The following is a 24614-nucleotide window of genomic DNA, read 5'->3' on the forward strand; positions in this document are numbered from 1 at the left end:
AATAGTTTTTGTGTTTCTTGTCACCTATTGACCATACTAGACTATTAAAAAAATATGAACAAAATCCAGGGTTTTCCAGTTTTGGATAATCATATGTATCATATTTAATACAATGCCAATCCCTCGTCAAACTAGTTGCTTACATTTAAGAAGAAAAATGTGGATTTTTAATTTTCTTTAATTGTTATTAAACCGCAATCTAAAGCATAAAATGACTATTATACCCATGAAAATAAATTATACTACGCATACCTGATCACTTGGTGGAAAGTTTTTGTCCCGTAGAGATTCAAAAAACACGCTAACAAAAAGTTGTGTAAAATAGGGAAACTACAAATAATTATAATAGTAAAAGATAACTTTTTTAACTTTGGGGCCAATTTTTACCTTTAATAAAATTTGCTGTGCTACGGTCTACGGCGTAGCAATAATGCTACAGCTTTCTAATTTATACAGTTTAAATAATATCTAATACTTAAAAAAAGCAAGGTTCACAAACGAAATAGTATGATAACTAATATGACATATTTTAAACATGTATTTCAACCCCCAACAAGCATAAAAAAATCAAAATTAAAATAAATCATATAGTACACATATTTTGACGACAACTTGGCAATGTATTAAATGTAATACACATGTACTTTTATGAGTTCTTGGCAATGTATCAAATATGATACGTAACAGTTTTATGTAAATATTTGATGTGTTAAATGTTTTTCAATAGGACCACTATGTAAATCCTAATACACTAACAGATGGTAAGTGCATTAAAATGTAGATTATGCAAAAATATATACGAATCTAAGAAATAAGTGCAAAACTTACAGTACGGAACGAGATCTATTGTTTCCGCGGCGCCATGTTGATAATTACTAATTAATTTATAATGACACTCGTATGTATTATTTTTTGCTATAATAAAGGAGGGTAGATCGACATATCTATAGCAGAATTATTTTGTTAAGTAATAAAGTGAACTTGCTAGATTTTATTATGTTCCATGTATCACGGGTGTTACAATGCCAAGATAAGGGTTGAACTTCTATGACATTATGACGTGTAAAGGACACATCTTTCGCCCGACACTTCTTTTCCTATGACAAGAGACGGTGATCACATGATGCTTTCTATAGAAAACTGAAGTGTTGGCGCCCCGGCCCAAGCCCGGACCGCTGTAGCGTGAGTCATCCTGAATACTTGCTAAGTCTGGGCTATCAAAATCGCTGCCAACATCTTGGTCTAACTCTATAATGCAGGTGATAATGCGCGTTATGATAATATAAAAAATCATAGGTAGAAATAAAATAATCGTACATAATAATTATATTCTAATTACTTAGACATGAATTTAGGGAATATACTGTAGAGACTCCGAACAGTAGCAGGCTGATCAAATACGGCAACAGTTTGCTTACGTTGTCTACGGTCTTGATCTGTTTCAAACTATACTAGGAAACAATTTAATTTTAACACTAGTTCAGACGATTTTCAAATCTTTGAATTGTACGATACCTACCTATACACAACTAACAATTAGACAAATGTCATGATCATGAATAGTTCCTGAAGCATCCATTTACATCTTCACGGGGCTCCTAGTACCGAAAGTTTCGCAACTAAGTATGTTACGAATATACTTCAAGAAATTCTTTTTAGACATAAAATGTACAGTTTTATTTTAAAACTCGACGTTATTGTACCATACAATTGTACATACATTGCCACTTCTATGTGTACTAAGATCCTAGTCACAGGTCTGTGACTCTATTTTTTGCAAACATACGTTATTCCACTAAATTGGCTTTCAATAACCACTAATCATAGATTGCGGCATTCAAATATTAAACCGTTAACCGATTAAATGAAACAGGCGGCTCCGTAAACGCTTCCGCGGGTGATAAGCAGCGCAATGACCGGCGCAATTAAATATTTATACAGTTGGGTTGTGTCGGCGCAGGCGTTTAGAGTTCATGGGCAACTTAGACTAGCCAGTTTAACGTTATCTTGTCATCAGTTATAAATATGCATCTTCGGAGAGCGACATATACTGGTCCGTATGAACATTCAACTCGCCCGTTCTCGGCTAGCGGAATGACAATACAGCTCGAGATCCAGACGAGGAAAGCGCGCTGATAAAAGAGATTAAGAGCTAACTTACTCTTTAAACTATACTCTCTTTTAAATAAGGCTTGCCGCTTTTTAGTTCGCTGTTGCCAATACCAATGATAAAGGCGCTCGGATTCAGGCGAAATACAGTGGAAATTAAAAGTGTATTAATAGTACAAGACGAGGTTCAGAAGGTTATCATGAACATTGTTATCGACCGGTAATAAGGTTACGGGGTGATGTTGAATAATTAAACAATGAGAAAGCTATCGCATGTAGATTAGTCGGTACCTAATACCTCTTCGTGCGCTAGTTGCCGCAACGTATAATGCGTATTTTTATAATTATGAATATTTTGACGACGTATCTTAGTCGTATACCTGGGCATGTTCACTTAAAAGTGTACCATTTACTTTTCCATCAACTTTTGGGTTATTTCTACTCAAAATGACCAGGCGGCTTAGCACGGTCACGTTTTTATCCCTTGTCACCATGCCTGTCACGTTCTAACAAGTATGTAAGTGCGAAAGGGACGCGCATAGTGATAGTCGATAAAAATGGAACCGTGCTGAGCCCGCAGGACTATTGATTTAAAAGAAAAAAATGTGTCCCAAAAAAATTACAGTTTTGTAACGCATTTTCACATACATTTTGTATGGACCGTTACAAAACTGACACCCAAAATGTATATGAAAAACTGGGGACACTTCTTTTCCTTGTCTCATTTAATAGTGCTCGTTATTCTAAGTCTAAATAACCCAAAAGTTGATGTTTTCTCGAAAAAAAAGTAAATGGTACCTGTTAAAGCTGTTTTAAAAATCTTATATGTATGCATGACCCACGCACACATGCATATCGTATTTAATAAGTACTATCCTAAACACACTTCAGTCTTCAATAAATCGTAGAACAAGCAACACTCATTTGTATTATTTCAAAAAACAGCAAGATCCAAAATCAACCTTATTACAAGCAACATATGGTCCATACCGAACCGGATAGCAACAAAGAAGTCTGGAGCCGGAGACCCGAGAACAAAAGCATTCCAGAGCGATAAGGCGGCCGGCGACTGTTTTTTCATAGTGAACATTTTGTGATCTTTGCATTTAAAGTGTAATACTTTGATCTTTGCATTTACTTTGCAATTAAATAGCAAGTTATAAAGTGAATAGACATGAAACATTTGAGTGCAACTAATCAACATTAAGGTTGAACTTTTTCGTCGTTTATATAAGGATATTTACGTGAAATTTAGTGAAACAAAATATCAAATATGGAACAATTAATAAGTTTGTTACAAGATACAGCAACTATATTACAAAAAACTCAAACAAATCTCAAGAAATGTCCTAAAGCACGACTTACAAAGGGGTATCTTGAATCGCGATTAAAAAGCATAGAACACTACTGGAGTATATTTCAAAATGCGCATCAAGACCTTCTTAAGTGTACACCTACGGAAAAGCGAATGGATATACCATATTTGGTTAATGAAGATTACTACATTTATGAAGATTTATACTTCTGTTTAAGTGGCGATATAAAGGACATGTTATCGTCGTTTTCGATTGGTAAATGTAATCATACTGCCAGTACGGCCACTGACAGCTCTAATATAACCGGCGATAAAGTGAAGTTACCTCGCGTACAGCCACCAGTTTTCAGTGGCAGTTATGAAGATTGGCCAACGTTTCAAGACATATTTGAGTCACTTATACACAGCAACAGCTCGTTATCCGACGTCGTGAAGTTGCATTTTTTGAAAAATAGTGTCACTGGCGAAGCACAAGCTTTACTCAAGAACATACAAGTAACAGACGCTAATTACGACGAAGCTTGGAAGACTTTAAAGAACCGTTACGGAAACAAAAGAATCATTGTTAATGCTATTATGAAGAGATTATTTTCGCAGAAAAAGATATACTCGCAAACTTCTAACCAAATCAAGTCACTTTTAGACACAACTACGGAGTGTTTGAACAGTCTAAGCAACCTTAAAGTATCTGTCGAGTCCTGGGATCCTATGATAGTGCATTTGATTGTGTTGAAACTGGATACAGAGACCCACAAGGACTGGGAAGAATATTCCTTTAAGAGTACACCGGATGACTTACCGAAGTGGTCTGAATTGAGGACTTTTCTTGAAACCAAATTCCGTACTTTGGAATTTATTCACCACACTACTTCGGCCGTTCCTTCAGTTTCTCGACCGGCTACGCAGAAAACCTTTCATTTAACTTCGCCAGCTCCTTCAAATGAACAAAGTAGCTTGAATACAACACCAGCAGCGACTTCAAGTAGAACATGTATCAAGTGTAATGATAATCACACGCTGAGCCACTGTAAGGAGTTTGCAAATATGGACGTAACTGAAAGAACTGACTACGTGAAAACAAACAATCTATGTTATAACTGCCTACTCAGCGGTCACTCCATGTTCAGGTGTCGTTTACCAACATCCTGCCAAGTCTGTCACAAACGTCATCATTCTCTATTGCACCACACAAAGAATGAAAATATAAAGGCACATCTTAGTCAGATAGAAGAAAATACTGAGGATGACGTACCAAAAGAAGAAGTAGAAGATGATATCACTGTAGCGACGCACTTCATTACTAAAAAGTCAGATGCTTTATTAGCTACAGCGCTTGTCCTAGTGAAGGGTGAGACGGGGCAAGTGCTCACACTGCGGGCTTTGATTGATCAAGGTTCAGAAGCGAACTTCATCACGGAGAGAGCCGTGCAGATGATGAAACTACACAAGACACCTGTCAGGGGTTCAGCCACAGGACTGGAATCAATGAAGACCTCGGTCAACAGTATGGTACAGTGTGAGCTTCAGTCAAGATTTGACACTGACTTCAACCTAAACATCAATGCATTTGTCTTGTCTACTCGAGTAACCGCTGAACTTCCATCACAAGCACTCACCAAGACTCATCACGCTTGGCAGCATCTTAATGGACTCGATCTGGCAGACCCGAACTACCATCAACCAGGTCGAATAGACATGCTTCTAGGCGTTAAGGTCTATGCACAAATTATAATGAATGGCTTAATCAAGGGTCCTCCAGGCTCACCATGTACACAAAATACAAGCCTTGGATGGATTGTGTTCGGAGATGCTGAAGGCAATTCTTCAAAAAATATTATTGTCATGCATCACAAACTGAACTTAGACCTTCTGGTAAAAAACATGTGGGAACTGGAGTCAGCAGAAAAACCAGAACTTACAGCGGATGAGAAACTTTGTGAATCTATTCATGCAAATACAACTACCAGAACTAAAGAAGGAAGATATGTAGTGAAACTCCCCACAAGAACAGAGGAAATAAAGTCAACAGAAGGACAAACAAAGGACATAGCACTGAGAAGATTCAGACAACTAGAAAGAAAATTTGAAAAGGACGAAGAATTCAAAAGGGAATACACCAAAGTCATAGAAGAATATTCAACATTGAAGCACATGGAAGAAGTTCCAGACACTGAAATAGAAGCCCCATCAGTATATCTCCCACATCATGCTGTGATTCGGAACGACAAGGACACATCTAAAGTTAGAGCTGTGTTTGATGCTTCATCTAAAGGCATAAACAATATTTCACTTAATGAAGAGTTACTGGTGGGTCCACAGCTTCAAGAAGATTTAAGGAACATAATCATGAGATGGCGTATGAAGAAAATCTGCTTCGTTGCAGACATACAGAAAATGTATCGTCAAATTATGGTTACAAAACAAGATGCAGATCTGCAGCGTATACTTTGGCGCAAATGTGCAGCTGACCCTATTAAAGAATATCGCCTGCTTCGTGTCACGTTTGGTACAGCATCTGCACCATACTTAGCTGTGAAAACGTTACAAAGGGTCGCAGAAGACGAAGGAAAACATCATCCAGTAGCTGCAAAAACGATTAAAGAAGATTTCTACATGGATGACCTCATGTCGGGCCAAGATAACACAGAAGACGCCGTAGATGTAGCGAAAAATATAGCAATTATTCTGAAAAACGGAGGATTCGATCTGCAGAAATGGTCGTCTAATAGCACCAGCTTTTTAAAGCAATTCCCACCTGATGAGAGAAACAGTAATGTAAACATGGACATCAACCTAGACGGAACTGTACGTGCACTGGGTATCAGTTGGAACATGGGTGAAGACAGTTTTCAGTACAAACTTGAACTACCCCAGCCGCCGATAACTATTACAAAGAGAAACATACTAGCAGAAACACAAAAGTTGTTCGATCCTTTGGGGTGGTTGGCACCAAGCATAATTCAAGCCAAGATGCTTATCCAGAAAATTTGGTTGCACCGATCAAGTTGGGATGATGAAGTAGAACCTGAAATAAAAGAAGAATGGTTAAACATAAGACACAATTTTGAAAACTTAAAGGACGTCAATATACCAAGATGGCTACACACAACTAAACTAAGACTAGATAAAACTACGATACATGGATTTTCTGATGCGTCTACAAAGGCTTATGCAGCTGTCGCTTATTTAAGAGTAGAAACTGAAGAAGGTGAAATCAAGACGAATATCATAGCAGCTAAAGTCCGTGTAAGTCCAGTGAAGCCAGTGTCTTTGCCACGATTAGAACTGTGTGGCGCTGCGCTGCTTACAAAGCTGCTTAAACAAATAAGAGAAGCCATGAGAATCCCGGAAAGCCAAGTGTTCGCATGGAGTGACTCAACAATAGTTTTGTCGTGGTTAAAGGGAGACCCTAACCGCTGGCAAACCTTCGTCAGAAATCGCGTGGTGTCCATTCTCGATGATATTGGCGATAAATGGTATCATGTCACATCCCAATCGAACCCTGCGGATATTGCGTCACGTGGTTCCCCGTTACCAGAACTCATCGCACATCATTTATGGTGGAACGGGCCAGAATGGCTAAAGACTCATGACATTCCATTTAATAAATCAGACGCCACGACAGACCTGGAAATGAAACGAACCTTTCACACCAGCTTGGAAGTACAAGAGGAAGATAATTATTCAATTATAAGCCAGTTTGACAATTTTGATGATTTACAAGAACTTGTTAAGACAGTTACATACTGCAAACGCTTTTTAAATTATAAGAAGCTTACTCCGAACCCTACATTCACAACAGAAGAGTTACAAAATTCATTGACGACTTGCATTAAATTGGTTCAACAACAAACATTTAATGATGATATAACTAGATTACAAAATAACAAAAATGTAAGATGTGACAGTAAATTGAAATCATTAAATCCTTACCTGGATGAAGTTAATATACTCAGGGTGGGCGGTCGTCTTAAACACGCAAATCTGAACGAAGACAGTAAGAACCCTATAATTCTGGACAGTAAGAACCGACTTACCTTTTTAATTGTGGCTGATGCTCATCAGAGAACGCTTCATGGCGGACAACAGTTGATGATGTGTTACCTAAAAAGTAAATACTGGATCCTAAAAATGAAACAAAAGGTCAGATCATACATTCACAAATGCCTGATATGTGCGCGACAGAACGCCACTGCCAAGAAACAGTTAATGGGAGATCTACCTAAGGAACGGGTTACCCCAGCGCGTCCATTTCTGAATAGTGGCGTCGATTTCGCAGGTCCATATCAGACACTTATGTCAAAGGGGAGAGGATTAAGAACCATGAAATCATACATAGCTATATTCGTATGTATGGTTACTAAAGCCATACACTTGGAGCTTGTCGGAGATTTAACCTCGGAAGCCTTTATTGGAGCCTTCAGACGTTTTGTTGCACGAAGAGGTAGGTGTGCAAATCTCTGGAGTGACCAAGGGAGGAACTTCATTGGAGCAAATAAGGCGTTGGCAGATGCATTTGAAGAAGCAAAGTTGGACTTTGATGGAGATATAGCTACAAAGCTAGCACAAGATGGAACTCAGTGGCATTTTGTACCAGTATATAGTCCCAATTTCGGTGGATTGTGGGAAAGTGGAGTAAAGTCCATGAAGTTCCATTTAAAGAGAGTCCTTAATTCTCATCTTACCTTTGAGGAATTTTCAACTCTGATCTGCCAGGTCGAATCGTGCCTTAACTCACGGCCTTACGTTCCCATAGACGACGATGAAAACGCGGATCCTCTAACTCCAGGACACTTTTTAATTGGAGAGGCACCGATAACCATACCATCACCAACTTTCAAAGATGTGAACACGAACGTTTTATCTCGTTGGCAACACCTGCAAAAAATGTTAAATGATTTTTGGCACATTTGGCAACAAAATTATTTATCAACGCTTCAACAAAGAATGAAATGGACAAAAAAGGAACCGGAATTTGATATTGGCCAAATCGTATTAATAAAAAACGAAAACTTACCTCCTGGAAAGTGGTTATTAGGACGCCTTGTCGACAAACATCCTGGAACCGACGGCCTAACGCGAGTGTACAGTGTCAAGAGTGGTGAAAATATTGTTAAACGTTCTATCAGTAAACTTTGTTTCTTTCCAGTCGATGTCTCAGAATAGGTAGACGTTAAATTATAAGTAGGTACAATAAAAATTAACTACTGTTATATGTATTTGTTTATAACTCTCAAAATTTTTTATTTGTTCTGATAAAAAACATTTTTTTTATTATTATATTAATTTGTAAATTTAAAATTAACTAGGTACTGTTATACTTGTGTATAACGTCCAAAAAATTATATTTGTTCTGATTAAGAACATATTTATTTTTATTATTATACTAATTTGTAAATTTCTTTCCAATTTTGATGTTTACGCAAACCTGGTTAAGAAAACTTACACCTAATGAATGTATTAATGATTAATTGTATTTTAATTTTGTTGTAAATTTTGCATGATTACTTGATTTTGAAAAAGGATAATCAATATCCTTTTGGTGGGCGGTATGTTAAAGCTGTTTTAAAAATCTTATATGTATGCATGACCCACGCACACATGCATATCGTATTTAATAAGTACTATCCTAAACACACTTCAGTCTTCAATAAATCGTAGAACAAGCAACACTCATTTGTATTATTTCAAAAAACAGCAAGATCCAAAATCAACCTTATTACAAGCAACAGTACCATTTTTTCTGAAAACCCCCACCTAATTCTAAATTTTTATGCTTATGTGTTGTTGTGTTTCTTTTCCCCGTATGTTATCTTTTTTTTGTGTTTTTTCTTGGTTGCTCTGAAACCTAACGCCTTTTTGTGTTAGATATTTAATAGAAAACGATGTAATATTAGCTAGGTTAAGTTTCTATTATACACCAAACATACAATTTATATTTACCGGTTTCCTCATTTCCCATTTAGATTTATCGCTCTATTCGTCTATGTATTTCGCAATTGGGTTGTCGCGTAGGTGCCTATGTCACTTCAATTAATGCTACCGCGTTAATTTCCTTTAACTAAAAGAGTGCAAATAGTATTTGGAAATTTTGACGATTTTGTGACAGTTGTGACGTCGCGTCAGATGCGACATTCTGAATATAAACAAAGTATAAATACACTTCGAGCTAAAATATTAATCGTATTTATTTGTGGAACATTTGAAAAGTATTTCATTATGGCCTATTCTAATTACCCTTAAATTATGTGGTCGTATCAAAAATACATACTGTATCCTACTCGCTGGAAAATATCCGGATGCAGGGCTATAACCGCGAAAATCGAAGTTCACAAATTGGATCTTTCTATGCCACTCTAATTACGCCTTCATTGGAGTAACAGAGAAAAATCCCCGCAATTTGCGAATTTCGGTTTTCGCGGTAGGCCCTCACATCACTCATTTAGTCAGTCAGATTAATCCCGAAGCCGCGATTCGCGTGTTATTCTAGCAGTGTGTAGCGAGCATTTGAGTGTATGTAGGTAAATTAGGTAGGTAGTACTAAATAATGTGTTTGCTTAAATTTACACTGGTTGAACCTTTAATAACCGTGACCCCTGGTTTGTGCTACTGGCATATTCATTAATAAGTTTGTAGACAAGTAACTGTGCTAGCTTTCCATTGAATAATTATACTTCAATTTGGCTACTTCAGGTTATAAATATAAATAGCTATAAAATATCTATCGTATTAGGTAAAACCTGTAATATAAATAAGATTTAAGTTTTAATTATACTCAATAAAATAAATAATATAGTTAGTCAGAAATAGACTTTTTTTACATATAAGTCAACATTAATTGCCAGAGAGCTGGCAGCTTTCTCTCGCAACGCATTAGTATTGCCATTCAGCGAGGGAATGCTGCCAGCATCTTTGGCACAATGCCGCGGGGGCCTTTTTTAGATTTACTTTAGTTTAGATTAGTTTAGTTTTTAATTTTAGGTAGTTTTTAATTTTAGTTAGTTTTTAATTTTAGGTAGTTTTTAATTTTAGTTTTTAAATTTAGTTTTTAATCTTTTTATGTTACTCATTATACTGTATTATTTTTATCGAACCTTATAAATTAAAACTTAAAATAAAATTACTTACATTAATTAGTAATATATTATGAATATTGAGAAAATTTATCGTGGGATGGCCCTCAATCTAGCACATACGAGGATGGACTCGGGTAGGTACCAAAAGACGGGTAGGACCAATAAATACCTTTCGACAGATACGAAAACATGTGTTTTGTCAAAATGTAAAATTATATTATACTGTCACGAAAAACTATTGAGATAGATTTATTCAATTTCAGGAGCTTTTATTCCAATGAATACTTACAGCAGGTATTCCATAAAAGCCGGAAATAAATCCCACTCGGAATACCTAAGTTTATCGGAAACTATTCGTCTTGAGCCTTTGTATTTGGTCACAGCACAGATCACTTACTTGTACATAGGTATACTTACTGTACCTATACATACTACATGAAATATACTCGAATATGTGGTATGATATGGGCCACGTGCGGTGGTCGCGGTGAGCAATAAGCAAGCGTATTTAGCAAAAATGTAAAATTTTGAGGGTATAATGTATTTTGAATTTATATTATTTGAAAGCGACTTATAAATACAATGTGATCAAATAAAATTAGATGTGAGATGTACCGGATTAATTTAATACGATCGACGAGCGCGTTTCATATAAGACGGAGTCCATGAAGGGTAGTCTTTTTTAAGGTTAGTGATTTAGAAGAAACGGAGCGCTGGGACGATCTTTGAATCGTATACGATTCGGTAGAGTATCTAAACAAAACTGTGATTCACATTTATTTGCAGTTTCACCTTTCACAAATGCTTATATCTTTAAACGATGGATGCCCGGAAATAAAATGAAACTAAGTATGTAAAACGGAATTTATTTCGCTTTATATGAGGAATACAATTTGAACATCTTAAAAACTACTTACAAAAATTGAAAAAAATCTTACCCTAAACTACAAACTAACAAACACAAAAACTATTCACAAAATTCGCCCCGCGCCCCTCCATATGCAAAGGAGCCCATCACGCTCGCCGCATTGCCACGTTGAACCGCGATGGACAACAGAAATTGCGGAAATTTTGAGAATGTTCTGCAACTTGCACATTGATACCTAAACGTGATAGGTAGTAAATAGGTACTTATATACAGGTTAGCTAAAAAATAACTGCATTCCCTTTGCCAGGGAGGTTGTGGGATTATACTGAGCAACTTTTACTATGGAACCAACCCCGTAATCGCGAAAAATAATTTGGCTGTTTCATACATTTTGACTGGTCCATTTTTATGGGAGGGTAAATTTTTTGTTTAGCGATTTCGGGGTTGGTCCCATAGTAAAAGTTGCTCAGTATAATCCCACAACCTCCCTGGCAACGGGAATGCACTTATTTTTTAGCCACCCTGTATAATTCTTGCAACTGTAAGTAAGATTAAAAATGTGAGTGCAATAGCACTGCATTGAATGCATGCCAAGTTATTTCTGCACAGCATAAAATGTTTTTACAGTACATATGGTCCTATTTTCCCGCACTAGTGCGTAAAATAGCACTTTTCGTGCGTATGTCAAAAGTTTAAAGGGCCATATGTACTATAAAACGTTGTACGATACACGTGCGTGTCGATTTAAAACACTCCCTTCGGTCGTGTTTTAATTTATCGCCACTCGTTTCGAATTTCCTCTTTTCCGCACTTGTATCGTAAATAACTATTACGGGCTTATCCGCAACCTTAAAACCTCTTACGCGTCCTTCATTTCTGTAGATATTATATAACTGAAAAAAGTTCAAAATAAAATCCATAACGTGTGATTCTAAGTGGTCCAAGTCGAATCGCTTTAGGTAATTAACAATTTTAAGCTATGTATATACAATGACATTATGTAACTATGGGTAGATAGGTTGCGGTTGTACTCTTGCATAAGTATTTAGTATAAAAAATACTTCCATGTTTATTTCATTACTTACTTACGAATGTTTGTTTTTGTTCACGTTCACCTTTGTTACTCTAGCTGTTGAACATAAGCTTGTCTCTTTCTCTTTCGGTGTCGGTTCATTAGCAGGTGCATTAACTAAAGACCGACTGTGCAATTTTTACAATTTTAACACTTCAATTTTGGAACGCATAATAATGGAGTTGTAATATTATTACACATAAGTATACCGACCATTTAATAAATAATGTTGACGCTAAACACGAAAGTTTTCATCAAACTCATTTTCCCAATTCACGCTTTCTCGGTAACATAGTGGGTAACATTAAGTAAATTTGTAAATTAAGCAGACTCTTAAGAGCCAACGGGAGTGGTCATTTCTCCATACAAATGTACTCCTCGTTTTCCTCCGTGGTTTTTGAAGCTAAAGCAATGATTTTTTCAACACAGATTAATATTGTCAATATCTGTGTCGGACCGTTTTGCTTTTTTTGATATTTTTGTTTTTTAAGGCCTAGCGCCCTGCCCTGCCTAGCCCTTCAAAAATGGCCAAAATGGCCTAATTGACTATGCCGCAACGAGAGGCGTGGCATTCAAAACTGATATCAATTAGCCAAAAAAGCAAAACGGTCCGACACAGATAATTTCATAATCATTTAGATTTCCAAATTTGGTTACGATTGGTTAAGTTTTGGAGGAGGAAACAGAGGAGTACGAAACCTCGATTTTTGAGATTTTTACGCAGGATTTTTCGCCTTGTCCTTATCGCACTACTTTTAGGTGCCGCTTCCGTTAGCGAGACGGGTATATTTACCTAAAATATTTAAAACTCAGCTCCTATTTCGTCTTAAGCTTTTGTTATTTTGATTTACCAGAGATCCTCACCATAAGCCCTTTGTGTTTAAGCAAATGTATTCAAAGAGATGTAAGTATTCATTATAACTTATGAGGTAGGTACGGTTCTTACTACCATAACGCTTTATAACAATATACGTTTGCTGAAACGAAGCAGCAATGTATATTATAGTAGATGGGGTCTTATAAAATGAGTGACAGAGAATTAACGTCATAATCGCGGCGGCGAACGTCACTCATTTTACCAAGGAAATTGACAGATACAGGATACAGCAGCGAGAAACAACGACGCCGCAACAGTTCCTACCTACTAGCTGGAGTTGACATCTGAACGTCACTCTATGATAATGTTTAAATTCTACACGTATTTTATTTTATTGGTCATATTCATAACATTTTGTATTGGTGGCTTTGTGAGCTGTAGACCTCGTAAACCCCCATGGCTCCTCCAAATGAAAAAAATCCTTAAACGGAATTGACAAAAAAATATATTTAGCTATAGAACCTGCTCACAAAATTTCACGAGAGATGAGGAGAGGAAAGGAAAACAGCCGGCTTCCAGAGCAAGATTTTAATGACAACTAAAACAAAATATAAAACAATAATTATAATAAAGTGACTAATATTAATAGACAAAAGGTATAAAAAATATAAATAATATAAAACCTATTTAGTCCTCGTCATACTGAGATGCGTGTGAAGTGTGAAATTAAAGCATAAAACGCTTTTTCGTCATGAACTATGTTCGGGACTGCTCATTAATTACCTATTCTCTTTTTGTGAAAATTGATTTAAAATTTTTCGCCCTAGAAAAAAAATATAAGGTGCCCGTAGGTAAGTAGGTAACTTTTCTAAGCTTCAAATTCTTCGTAAAAATTATAATATAATGCGGCGAAAGAAGATGCTCAATTTAGGAGGTAGGTACTTGTATTATCGTTATCGAAGCAATAAGTAACAGCGGGTCGGCTGCTGGGAGCGTGCGATAAACTGCCGTATTCGAACTTCAAGATATTCACAAGAGACGACACGTACTAGATCCATTCTAGATACGTTATAGTTTAGATATCAACTAGTTCTCTTTTGCAGCACAATTCGGGCAACCAATGTCACTTTTACGTTAGATAGCGTAAGATATCTATTAGATGTGAATTGGATCTCTAAGTCATATCCTGAGGAAATCGTACAAGAGTATCTCCAGAATCGCGCAAATGTCATATTTGACAGGTTAGATCTTAAACATATCGTTATCGTATCTTGGTGATGTCTAAAAGATATCTAATAGATGTCTATTTCAAAATCCGAATCGGGCCCATAGCCGATGTAAATTAGACGCGTAAGTTAAGGGTACCTGCGTAAGTTTGTGTTCATGACCCTCGTTCGTTCTTTATGCAAAGGTGGCTGGTGGCAACGCGGCGGGCATGATGGGCTCCTTTGCATCTGGAAGGGTGCGGGGCGTATTTTGTCCTTGTGCTTGTTAGTTAATTTAGGGTTTAGTTTAAGATTTTTGTAATAGTTAAGTACTTAGATTTAAGATGTATCGCTGTTCGGTCTATCTTGGCAATAAAGTCACTCTACGTTTATGTTGTAGATGTAGACGTTGTAGTAAGAAAGAATATTCGAAAGACTACAGGGATCCAGTTTGACTCGAGAAAGTCTCATAAGAAGACGTGGGGCGTAGAGTGCGTAGACATTATGATTGATGGCCATATGGTAGTTTGTCACTTTCGCGAGTCAAATTGGGCCACAATCTGGTGACATGCCACAGTGATTCCGCTCCCATACAAGGGCGGCCATAAATACCTATACCGCGAAATAGAGGTTTTTATCTATTATAAACGTTAAAATACCATGAAAGTAATATGAATTGATATATTTATGTCATTTTTATGAATATTTTTTTTTCAGTCAAAGTAGGTACCCAGAACATGTTGAGATTTTTCTTTTTCCGTGGCTTATTTGGAGTGCCATATATCAAAAATAGCACGCCTTGAAATAGCATATCTCATAATAGTACCTAAAACAAATACATAAATATGTTTAAAAAAAATCTCATTATTCTTGGCTAACTCCACTTATTCGTTGATACCCATGTAACTAGAAAAGACAACAACAGACGACAATTAAACTTACAGCCCTTATTAAGGACAGTTTGAGCTTTAAAATAAAGTATGCCTCTATCTCGGCATCCAAGTACTTATAACCCAAATTGATTTCGTAGTTAAGAATAATTTTTACAAAACGATAGGCCTCTCTTAGAAAATATGTATAAAATTCAAACACACATATACATGAAATATATTAGAAAATAAAGTACATACCTTCTTCTTGGATTTCCATGTTTTCACCACGTGTTAATAAACAAATAGTAATAATAATACACGATAACAAAGTGATATAGGGCCCGACTCGGATTTTGAAATAGACATCTTTTAGACATCATCAAGATACGATAACGATATGTTTAAGATTTAACCTGTCAAATTTGACATTTGCGCGATTCTGGAGATACTGTTGAACGATTTCCACAGGATATGACTTAGAGATCCAATTCACATATAATAGATATCTTAGGTACTCTATCTAAAGTAAAAGTGACATTGGTTGCCCGAATTGCGCTGCAAAAGAGAACTAGTTGATATCTAAACTATAACGTATCTAGAATGGATCTAGTATTTACGTGTCGTCTCTTGTGAATATCGTGAAGTTCGAATACGGTAGTAAGTTACGGCGTCAGAAGTGCACTGCTAATGAGGGTTTAGATGTTATCACTTTCGTTGCACAAATGCAAATGATAATTGCAATGTATTATTGTGACATTTATAGTTTTTGACAGATTGTCTATTAGTGAATCATTTTACTTAAGTACCTTTTAGACTGGGATACGCTCATGACCTTTTTCGATTAATGGCCTACGGCGGAATCACAGATGCTCGAGAAATGAAGTGAAGTCAATAATAAATGTTTTACAAATATGATTAAAAACTTCCATAATAGCGAGATATAGAACTCCATGGCGATTGTAGGTATATAGGTAGTTGTAGATTATGAAACGCACATAGGCACTAGCGCATGTTAACTTAAAAGGGGTCTAACGCAAACTTGTAGTTTCTGTATTGAATTGTTACACGTGTTAAGAGGAGTGACTACGTCACAATCTAAAATGCTACATATAGGTATAAAGTAAGTTTTACATTACCCAGGTCGGACCTTTTCTTAAAATAGTGTTCGATCTGATCGGGCATAATGACGGGCTAGAGACGGGCGGCGACCCAGAAACTAAGATTATTTTATTTGTTTCTGCCTTATGTGATCCTTTGATCACATACACACACACACACACGAAACACGAAACACGAAAAATATAAAGGACCCCTGTTTCTGAAAGTAACTACCCTTGGTTGGTTTAATTTGTTTTGTGGTGATCATCCCATGATAGATGGTTTAGTGATAAAATTAAACTGTACCTATTCTTCAAATTCTGGAAACACATGCACCGGCGATATAGGTATGTATGTATAAATGATGACTCACGCTGGACCGGGCCGGGCCCGGGCCGAGGCGTCCGACATGTCATTTTCTATGAGAGCTGATCGATGATCACGAGATGCTTTCCATAGAAAACGAAGTGGCGGAAGCTCCGACCCGGCCCCGGCCCGGTCTAGCGTGAGACATCTTTTAGGAGTTTTTGTCTGCCATGTCATTGTAAATTTAACGTAGGTATAATCAAGTAACATTCCGCTTAACGATCTCCCAGACACTTAAAAGCAAACCGGATCATCGGCTCGATTCGGGAAATGAATTAGAGATTCACTAGATATGAAATAGTAAAGATATGTGACGTTCCACGGCAAAAGGTACCTCATGGCGGCTGGCGCCGCGATTCGGGAAATGAATTAGAGATTCACTAGGTATGAAATAGCAAGTTATGTGACGTTCCACGGCAACAGGTACCTTATGGCGGCTGGCGCTTACGTCGCATAGCGCCGCAATAATATTGGAGCGACGTTAATAACAGCGAAAGCGCCAACCGCCATAAGGTACCTTTACCTACTCCTAGGACGTCACATATCTTTACTATGTCGTATCTAGTTAATCTCTAATTCATTTCCCGAATCGCGCCGCATGTATCCGTTAATTCGTCGTTTTTCACTATCACGCATATTAATCTAGACATTTTTCCAATATCGTTATCTTCAAATGACACCGAAATACAGAGTCAATAGCAAATATTAATGAGTTTTTTGATAGCCGGCAATTTATAAGCCAAATATTTGATAACCAGATTGGATCGTTTTATCGATAGACCAGAAAATAAATCAAGTTGCGATAAGCTGGCTTAGTTAGATAACATTGTGGTTTCTCAAAAAAAATATTTATGTGACTTTTAATAGATTTGTTGTACTTATCACAATAGAGAAATAAGTAGGTAAGCTTAAATAATTAGTTTTATGGTACGTATGGTAAAACTTATTATTAATAATTTTTAAACTTGGTTAAAACTTATTATAAATAGGTTTTTTATCTACGTATGGAGGGACTCTAAACTTATTTGTTTATCTACGTTATAACACCATGTGTCATAATAATACAGTAACATAAGATATTATATATCATGCCTACCTAGCTACCTACATGAAACAGGGTATTACGACGATCTTAGAAGGGATTCAAAATAGATTTAAGTTAGGTATGTGTACCTAACCGTTTTATGGCTACTAAGTTTCCATTAAGTTGTCGTCTGGGCTTATTACCATCATCTTAATTTAATTATCTTTGAATAAATTGTCGAGTACATGATTCACCACTCACAAATGTGGGTAAATAATTTATTTGGCTTATATTATAAATCATTCACGAGTAATTGTTTATTTCAATATTTTTGCAAGTAATGCCCATCTCTCTTCTGAAGTAGGTACCTAACACCTACTCATGAATTACGGACCTTTTTAAACGTGACTAAAATATTAACGAACGATACAATACGTTTACCTTTTGCTGTTGGGTAGGCTATTTTAATACATTTAATTTTCTAAGTACCTTGTAATAACCAAAAAGTTATAGGTATTACAATCATGCTATTAGAAGTATTAGAACAAATTAAAATATTCAAAAAATTAAATTTAATCATTATTTTTATTTCAGTTTATTGCAATCATGGTTCAAATGGGTGACGTAACAACATTGACTTTATTTTGTTTGTGTTCAGATAGAAAATAAAATGGATCAAAACTTGTCAATCTCAAACTAATAACTTTGAAATACCTGCAGGCAGTTTGCTCGAAGTCTCATTGCAATAGCAGGCGGTTCAGGGCGGTCATACCAAAATAAGCATAGCCATAAAGGCGTTCTCCAATACGCGTAGTCTTTATAAAATCTCTCGGTCATGTTGTGCCGGTTCATCTGAGAACTTGGCTTACCTATGTTCGCGAAATCAATAGAAATACATCACTTGGAAACAATACACTCTCGTTGCTTCTGAAATGAAGCGGGTAAACAATCGTTTCCCAGTAAACTCAGGAAGCTCTACTTAACTCTCATAACAAAGGCAAGTTCGCCTCGACTTTTTTCAAGTGATGTAGGTTTTACCTTTAACTTTTTTACTGAAAATCCAGTAATTCAGTCACGTTTTGGACTGTGAAACATTTCAGAAAGTCGTTTCCTGAAGTAATTATCAGACTTTTATGGTCTGCTTGCGAAATCTGACTCGTACCTAGTACCTACAGATATTAAAATATTAGCATATTAGCATGTTTTTGCGTGTTATTTAGTTGTTGTTTAGTTGCATGGTTGATTGGTAATGGTACCTTCCAGCTCCATCATCAGACCCTGAGTACTGTCTTGTGTCAAAGATCTTGTTGAGACGAATCAAACGAGCCCAAACACGAAGTTGTTTAGTTGCATGGTTGATTGGTACCGGTGACCACCTTCCGGCTCCATCATCAGACCCTGAGTATTATCTTGTGCCAAAGATCTTGTTGAGACGAATCAAACGAGCCCAAACACGAAGTGGTTTAGTTGCATGGTTGATTGGTACCGGTGACCACCTTCCGGCTCCATCATCAGACCCTGAGTACTATCTTAAGTCAAAGATCTTGTTGAGACGAATAAAACGAGCCTAAACACGAAGTGGTTTAGTTGCATTGTTGATTGGTACTGGTGACCACCTTCCGGCTCCATCATCAGACCCTGAGTACTATTTTAAGTCAAAGATCTTGTTGAGCCGAATCAAACGAGCCCAAACACGAAGTGGTTTAGTTGCATGGTTGATTGGTACCGGTGACCACCTTCCGGCTCCATCATCAGACCCTGAGTACTATCTTGTGTCAAAGATCTTGTTGAGATGAATAAAACGAGCCTAAACACGAAGTGGTTTAGTTGCATGGTTGATTGGTACCGGTGACCACCTTCCGGCTCCATCATCAGACCCTGAGTACTATCTTGAGTCAAATAAATACATATAGAATGTCAGGTCGTTTCAAATATTTTTAATCCTGTCCGGTAGTTTATTAAACTGTACCATTATAAATTATAATACTATAAAAACAGTGCTAGGATCAAAGTCTCTCGTTGTGGTTTACACGCACACAGTATAGCGTTTTACACGGCGCCCGCCGCACACAATGATAAAAAACCTCGTCGTCGCCGTTGAAAATGTGCGGAGTCGACCGACACACGTCCTGCCTCTACAAGCTCTGCCGCGGCACTGAGCTGGCGCAGCGCGCGTCATCGGTAATATAGAGTAGTTTTCAAAAAATTGCCAAAAAATTATAGTAGAATTTCATAAACACTAATGTATACCAACAGTATAAGCAAACGTTGCAGATTGCTTGAGTATGAAAATGACTTCGATATTAAGTAGATTTTCGTAGGAATTGACACTTGTTTCGGAGAGAAAATCGAGTTCGTTTTACTTTGATTTTCTCTTTCTCAAAGGTATGTAGGAAAAATATAGTTTGATATGCCTAAAGTACAGGGTATTAGTAATACAAAATAGCCAGGTTTAGCAGAGTGAAATTCTCAACATTTCCAAATAAGAGCTCGCCATTCAGTGCTTCACGGGGTTTTTCGGAAACGACCATCAGAAAAAAAATCATTACTAATTTAATAAGTCCTTTTTCTAATATTTACAACGATATTTATAAAGATAAGAAGACGCTTTTACTGGAACAAGTACTCATTGTTTCTAATAATGAGCGCAAAGTCCTGAATTTCGTCGACTAGTATCATCAATTTTGCATTATTTCGACTTTTCTTGTAAGAGCGCTCTTAAGTAAGTACGTAAGTGTTTGACCCAGATTCCTTTGTGTTGCTGACTGGTTTAAGTAAATCTAATCCCGTCGGCGTACCAACTTATGAAAAAAGTCAGGTATCTCTGCAGCTGACAGGCCAAATACGTTTTCTTATTTCACGATAAAAGTGTAAGGGAAAGTGGGTCTTTAGACATTTGCAACTCCTGAGGGGCTAGCATGATCACGTTTTCGCGGTGTACTCCTATGACTATTTATAGCCTATATTCCTATGACTACAATTACAAATTTGTCCCCGCCTGACGTGACCGCTGCCATACATAAGGTGGGGACGGGAATTACTCATATGAATGCAGCTATTTCCTGGCAGGGACAAATAGTAATACTCCCTTCACGCAACGATCTGCATAAATATGTAGGTTAGTGACAATTTTCGACCATTTGTAGTAAAGTACCTAAATATGGAATTGTTATTAAAAAATAGAGACGGCATTCTCACGAGCTTTATCAGTCTCCCTCAACACAGGAAATCGATGATTATACGTAGGTTATTTAGTAACATAAATAGATCATTAGTAATACCTATTATTAATTAGTGTAGCTGTAAATATTACCTAATCGAAAGTTTGTTATGCCCTACGTGTAATCTCTAATTTAATCGTACCTAGTTATTTCTACTATCTACTATCAAACTAACTATCTACCTCACCTATCTATCTACTTCAAAATTTAAACAAAATGCCCAATGCCATACTCCCTTTAGGCATGATACATCACCAGTGATCGTACATTTTCCAGCATTTTTGGTGCAGTAGAGTGGTGTTAACGGAATTGGTATAGATAATTTCAACTGAAATGGTAAATTAAGGTTAATTATCGTATTAACGTAATTAACGCTCATTAATCATTAGGGTTGAAATTATTTATACCAATTCCGTTAACACCACTCCGCTGCACCAAATCGATTCGAGTAGTGTTAACGGAATTGGTATATATAATTTCAACTGAAATGGTAAATTAAGGTTAATATCAACGTAATAAACGCTAATTAATCATTAGGGTTGAAATTATTTATACCAATTCCGTTAACAACACTTCGTGCACCAAAAATGCTGGAAAATGTACGATCCCTGTACATCACAAATGTTAATCTTAATTCAGGAAACTAAACAAAACATATCCTTGGGCCATTGGGGGTCTGGACATCGGATGATAGTAGCATGACGTAGGAGGAAACGGGGTCATACGAAGCATGATTTTTGAATGATTTTAGGGGGGGGGGGGGGGGTCAAAAATCGTCAAAAATCGATGACGTAATTTATAGACAGCCCCCTACCTGCTGAACTTCTCACCTATCTAACTTTTCAGCGGAAAGTTGTGTACCCATCATCTTTGTACATCATTTTATAAACTTGAAGTTGATATCTTTACCACTTAGACCGCTGTACAACATTTCAGCTGAAAAAAATGTTATCATATGGTCTCATCTTGAATAAATCCCTCTAACCCAGTAGGTACTTACTATTTACGCAATGGAACACTAAAAAGTTGATAACTCATCTGAAACACTTCACACATCAAAAAGTGTGTTAAGTTTATACTTACCCACATTTGATCGCCCTGTTTATTCCCTTGTTTCTCACACTACACTCTTGTTACTTGTTTAACACACCGCGAAATGTACTAAGTACATAAGTACCTACTATAACAGTTTGCAGCGATCCCTAGTGCCGTTGGAAACTTTCTCCGTTGATTCCTTACTATTAGCACCTGTTAATGGTCTTGAAGTAGGTCCGAATTCAGAGTTCTCGCCGCGTGTTCTTAATGATTACGTGAGTGCGGGCTAATTAAGTTCTTCAGCGAGCCACTACACTCGGGAGCAAAAAAATCGACTCAAGTCGCATTTTTTAGTTTTTGTCGTGTTTTTCGAAAACGGTCAATATTTTAGTAAAAGTGAGATTGCAATATTATTGTTTATTTATTAAGCTATCAAAAACATTAATAACCCATAAAATCGAGTAGAAAAGGCCAGATCCACGTTTCTGAGCAAGCCTTCAGTCCATATGAGCTTTTGGTAGACTCTGGAGACAGCAGACTGACTTAAATTCAGCTGTTCAGCAACTTCACGCTGCTTAATGCCTTGATTCAGCAAGACGACGACTTGGCTGGCATCAGTTTCTGTGGTGTCCATTTTATCCAGGTGATTCCAGTGAATAATTACGTGAGATATGCACAGGCCAACTTCTGATAAGCGACTGATAAGAAATAACCGGTTAAATCGGTTTTTATGGCTCTCAAACGGGCTCAACTCAAAGCAGGTAAAATCTAATTTTCTACAAAAAATAACAATTACCTGAAAATTACCTAACAGAGTTTATGGGTTATTAATAGCTTAATAAATAAACAATAATATTGCAATCTCACTTTTACTAAAATATTGACCGTTTTGGAAAAACACGACAAAAACTAAAAAATGCAACTTTAGTCGATTTTTTTTGCTCCCGAGTGTATAACATGATCTCCAAATTCGTAAGTATATAAAAATAATGCGTAATCGGAGAGACTATTTGTACATATACCTACACTCTAGGTGAAATTATATAAAGGTACATTCTTCTTTTAAATAGTTGCCTCCTGACTTAAAAACCTACACCACCAGCACCAGCACCTCACATGCCTCCATAACTAGTGATGTGCCGTGGGAATTTCCCGGGAATAAGGAATATTCCCATATGGGAAATTCCTGGGAAGTTTCCTGGTGTTCCCGGGAATATTCCCCAAACAGGGGAATATTGAAACAGATTAAGTGTATTACAATTTTAATTAAAGCTAGCTATACCGACAAGTAACTGCATTTAGTAAAGTAAATAAAGTAGCCAAAATCCGTAAAATGAAAAGTGGCTTCCCAAAAAAAAACTTAGAAAGTGGATTTTCTTACAACATTCGCCACTTTGGATGTTTCAAAAAATATGGCATCACTTTAAGCACCCGATGTAGGTACCTGAATGCGAAATCTTAACGAAGTCAGACCATTTCGAAATTTTCTCCATACAGATAGATACAAAAAAAAAATTTAATCTCCTAAAAATTATGGCTATTTACAGTTTTTTTTTTTTTTTGGATATTTTGATAATGTAATGCAAAAACATTCACAAGAACCCGTCCTTAACACTCGTATGTAGAAGATTTTGTTGGTAAAAAGCTTACGGAACTCCACTATTCTTATTAGTATCTAACTTATTTTGACCCTGATTAAACTGTGATGATTTGTATCGATATTGTTGAATAATGATAATTATTGTAAAAAAAATATTTGGCCGGGGAATCATTCCCAGCAACTATGGGACAATTCCCAGGAAGAATGGGAAATTTCCCGGGATGACTGGATAATTTCCCGGGAGTATAGGGAATTTACGTAGGCGGATGATATACAGTTTATAATGTTTTTAAATAAAGTTTAAGATGCTAAGTGTTGACTGAATTTCTGATAATAAAATAGTATATCTATGCGCAATTTCAAAATTCCTCTACTTTCCCTTCATATGGGAAATTTCCCGGGAAAGTTTCCGGGAATAATCCCACCAAGGGAATTTTCCCGGGAACGGCACATCACTATCCATAACTGACTCTTCCAAGTAACGAAGCGGGAAATTTTTTGTCAAAGTATTTTTCATCCTAATAAAAACTTCTATAAGTAAATACTTATTTGTTTTACAAGGGGGCAAAGATGTTGTTTAACCGCTCGTGCTAATATTGATACCCGAGCAAGCGAAAGATTCCAAAATTCAAAAAGTTCAAAAAATGGAATCTTGAGTGTTGCGAGGGTTTCAAAGCACGAGAGTTAAACAAAATTTGCCCCCGAGTGAAACAAAAAATTTTTCAACACACCAACCCGAAGCAAATATAAAATGTAAAATATCAAACAAAATCAACCCAATCAAATTCAAATGAATGTTATTAAATATTTCATCCAAAATCATCATTTAAAAGTCAATTCTACCAGCAAACATAAGAAAACAACTCAAAATTTGCATTTGATTACTTTGCCTCACATGTGAATTAGTGATAGCAAAGTGCAACTTTACTATCCGTT

At 36.6% G+C, this 24614-nt stretch overlaps 1 protein-coding gene and 1 long non-coding RNA gene across 2 annotated transcripts in view; both read left to right on the forward strand.

Moving 5' to 3' along the window:
• LOC134793767 (uncharacterized) overlaps positions 1–24614 on the forward strand; it is a 324508-nt gene that overhangs the window by 114419 nt on the left and 185475 nt on the right. The window lies entirely within an intron of this gene.
• LOC134793900 (uncharacterized) lies at positions 2915–8590 on the forward strand. Its single transcript, XM_063765613.1, has 2 exons — positions 2915–7445; positions 8574–8590. Exons 1-2 carry the CDS (start codon positions 3383–3385, stop codon positions 8588–8590), a joined length of 4080 nt encoding a protein of 1359 aa, XP_063621683.1. The 5' UTR covers positions 2915–3382.

This window comes from Cydia splendana, chromosome 9 (genome assembly GCF_910591565.1).
Source record: "Cydia splendana chromosome 9, ilCydSple1.2, whole genome shotgun sequence".
Lineage (NCBI taxonomy): Eukaryota > Metazoa > Arthropoda > Insecta > Lepidoptera > Tortricidae > Cydia > Cydia splendana.

Bases quoted from the DNA above. Each gene is read 5' to 3' on its own strand.
- LOC134793900 (XM_063765613.1), top strand. From the start codon at position 3,383: ATGGAACAATTAATAAGTTTGTTACAAGATACAGCAACTATATTACAA.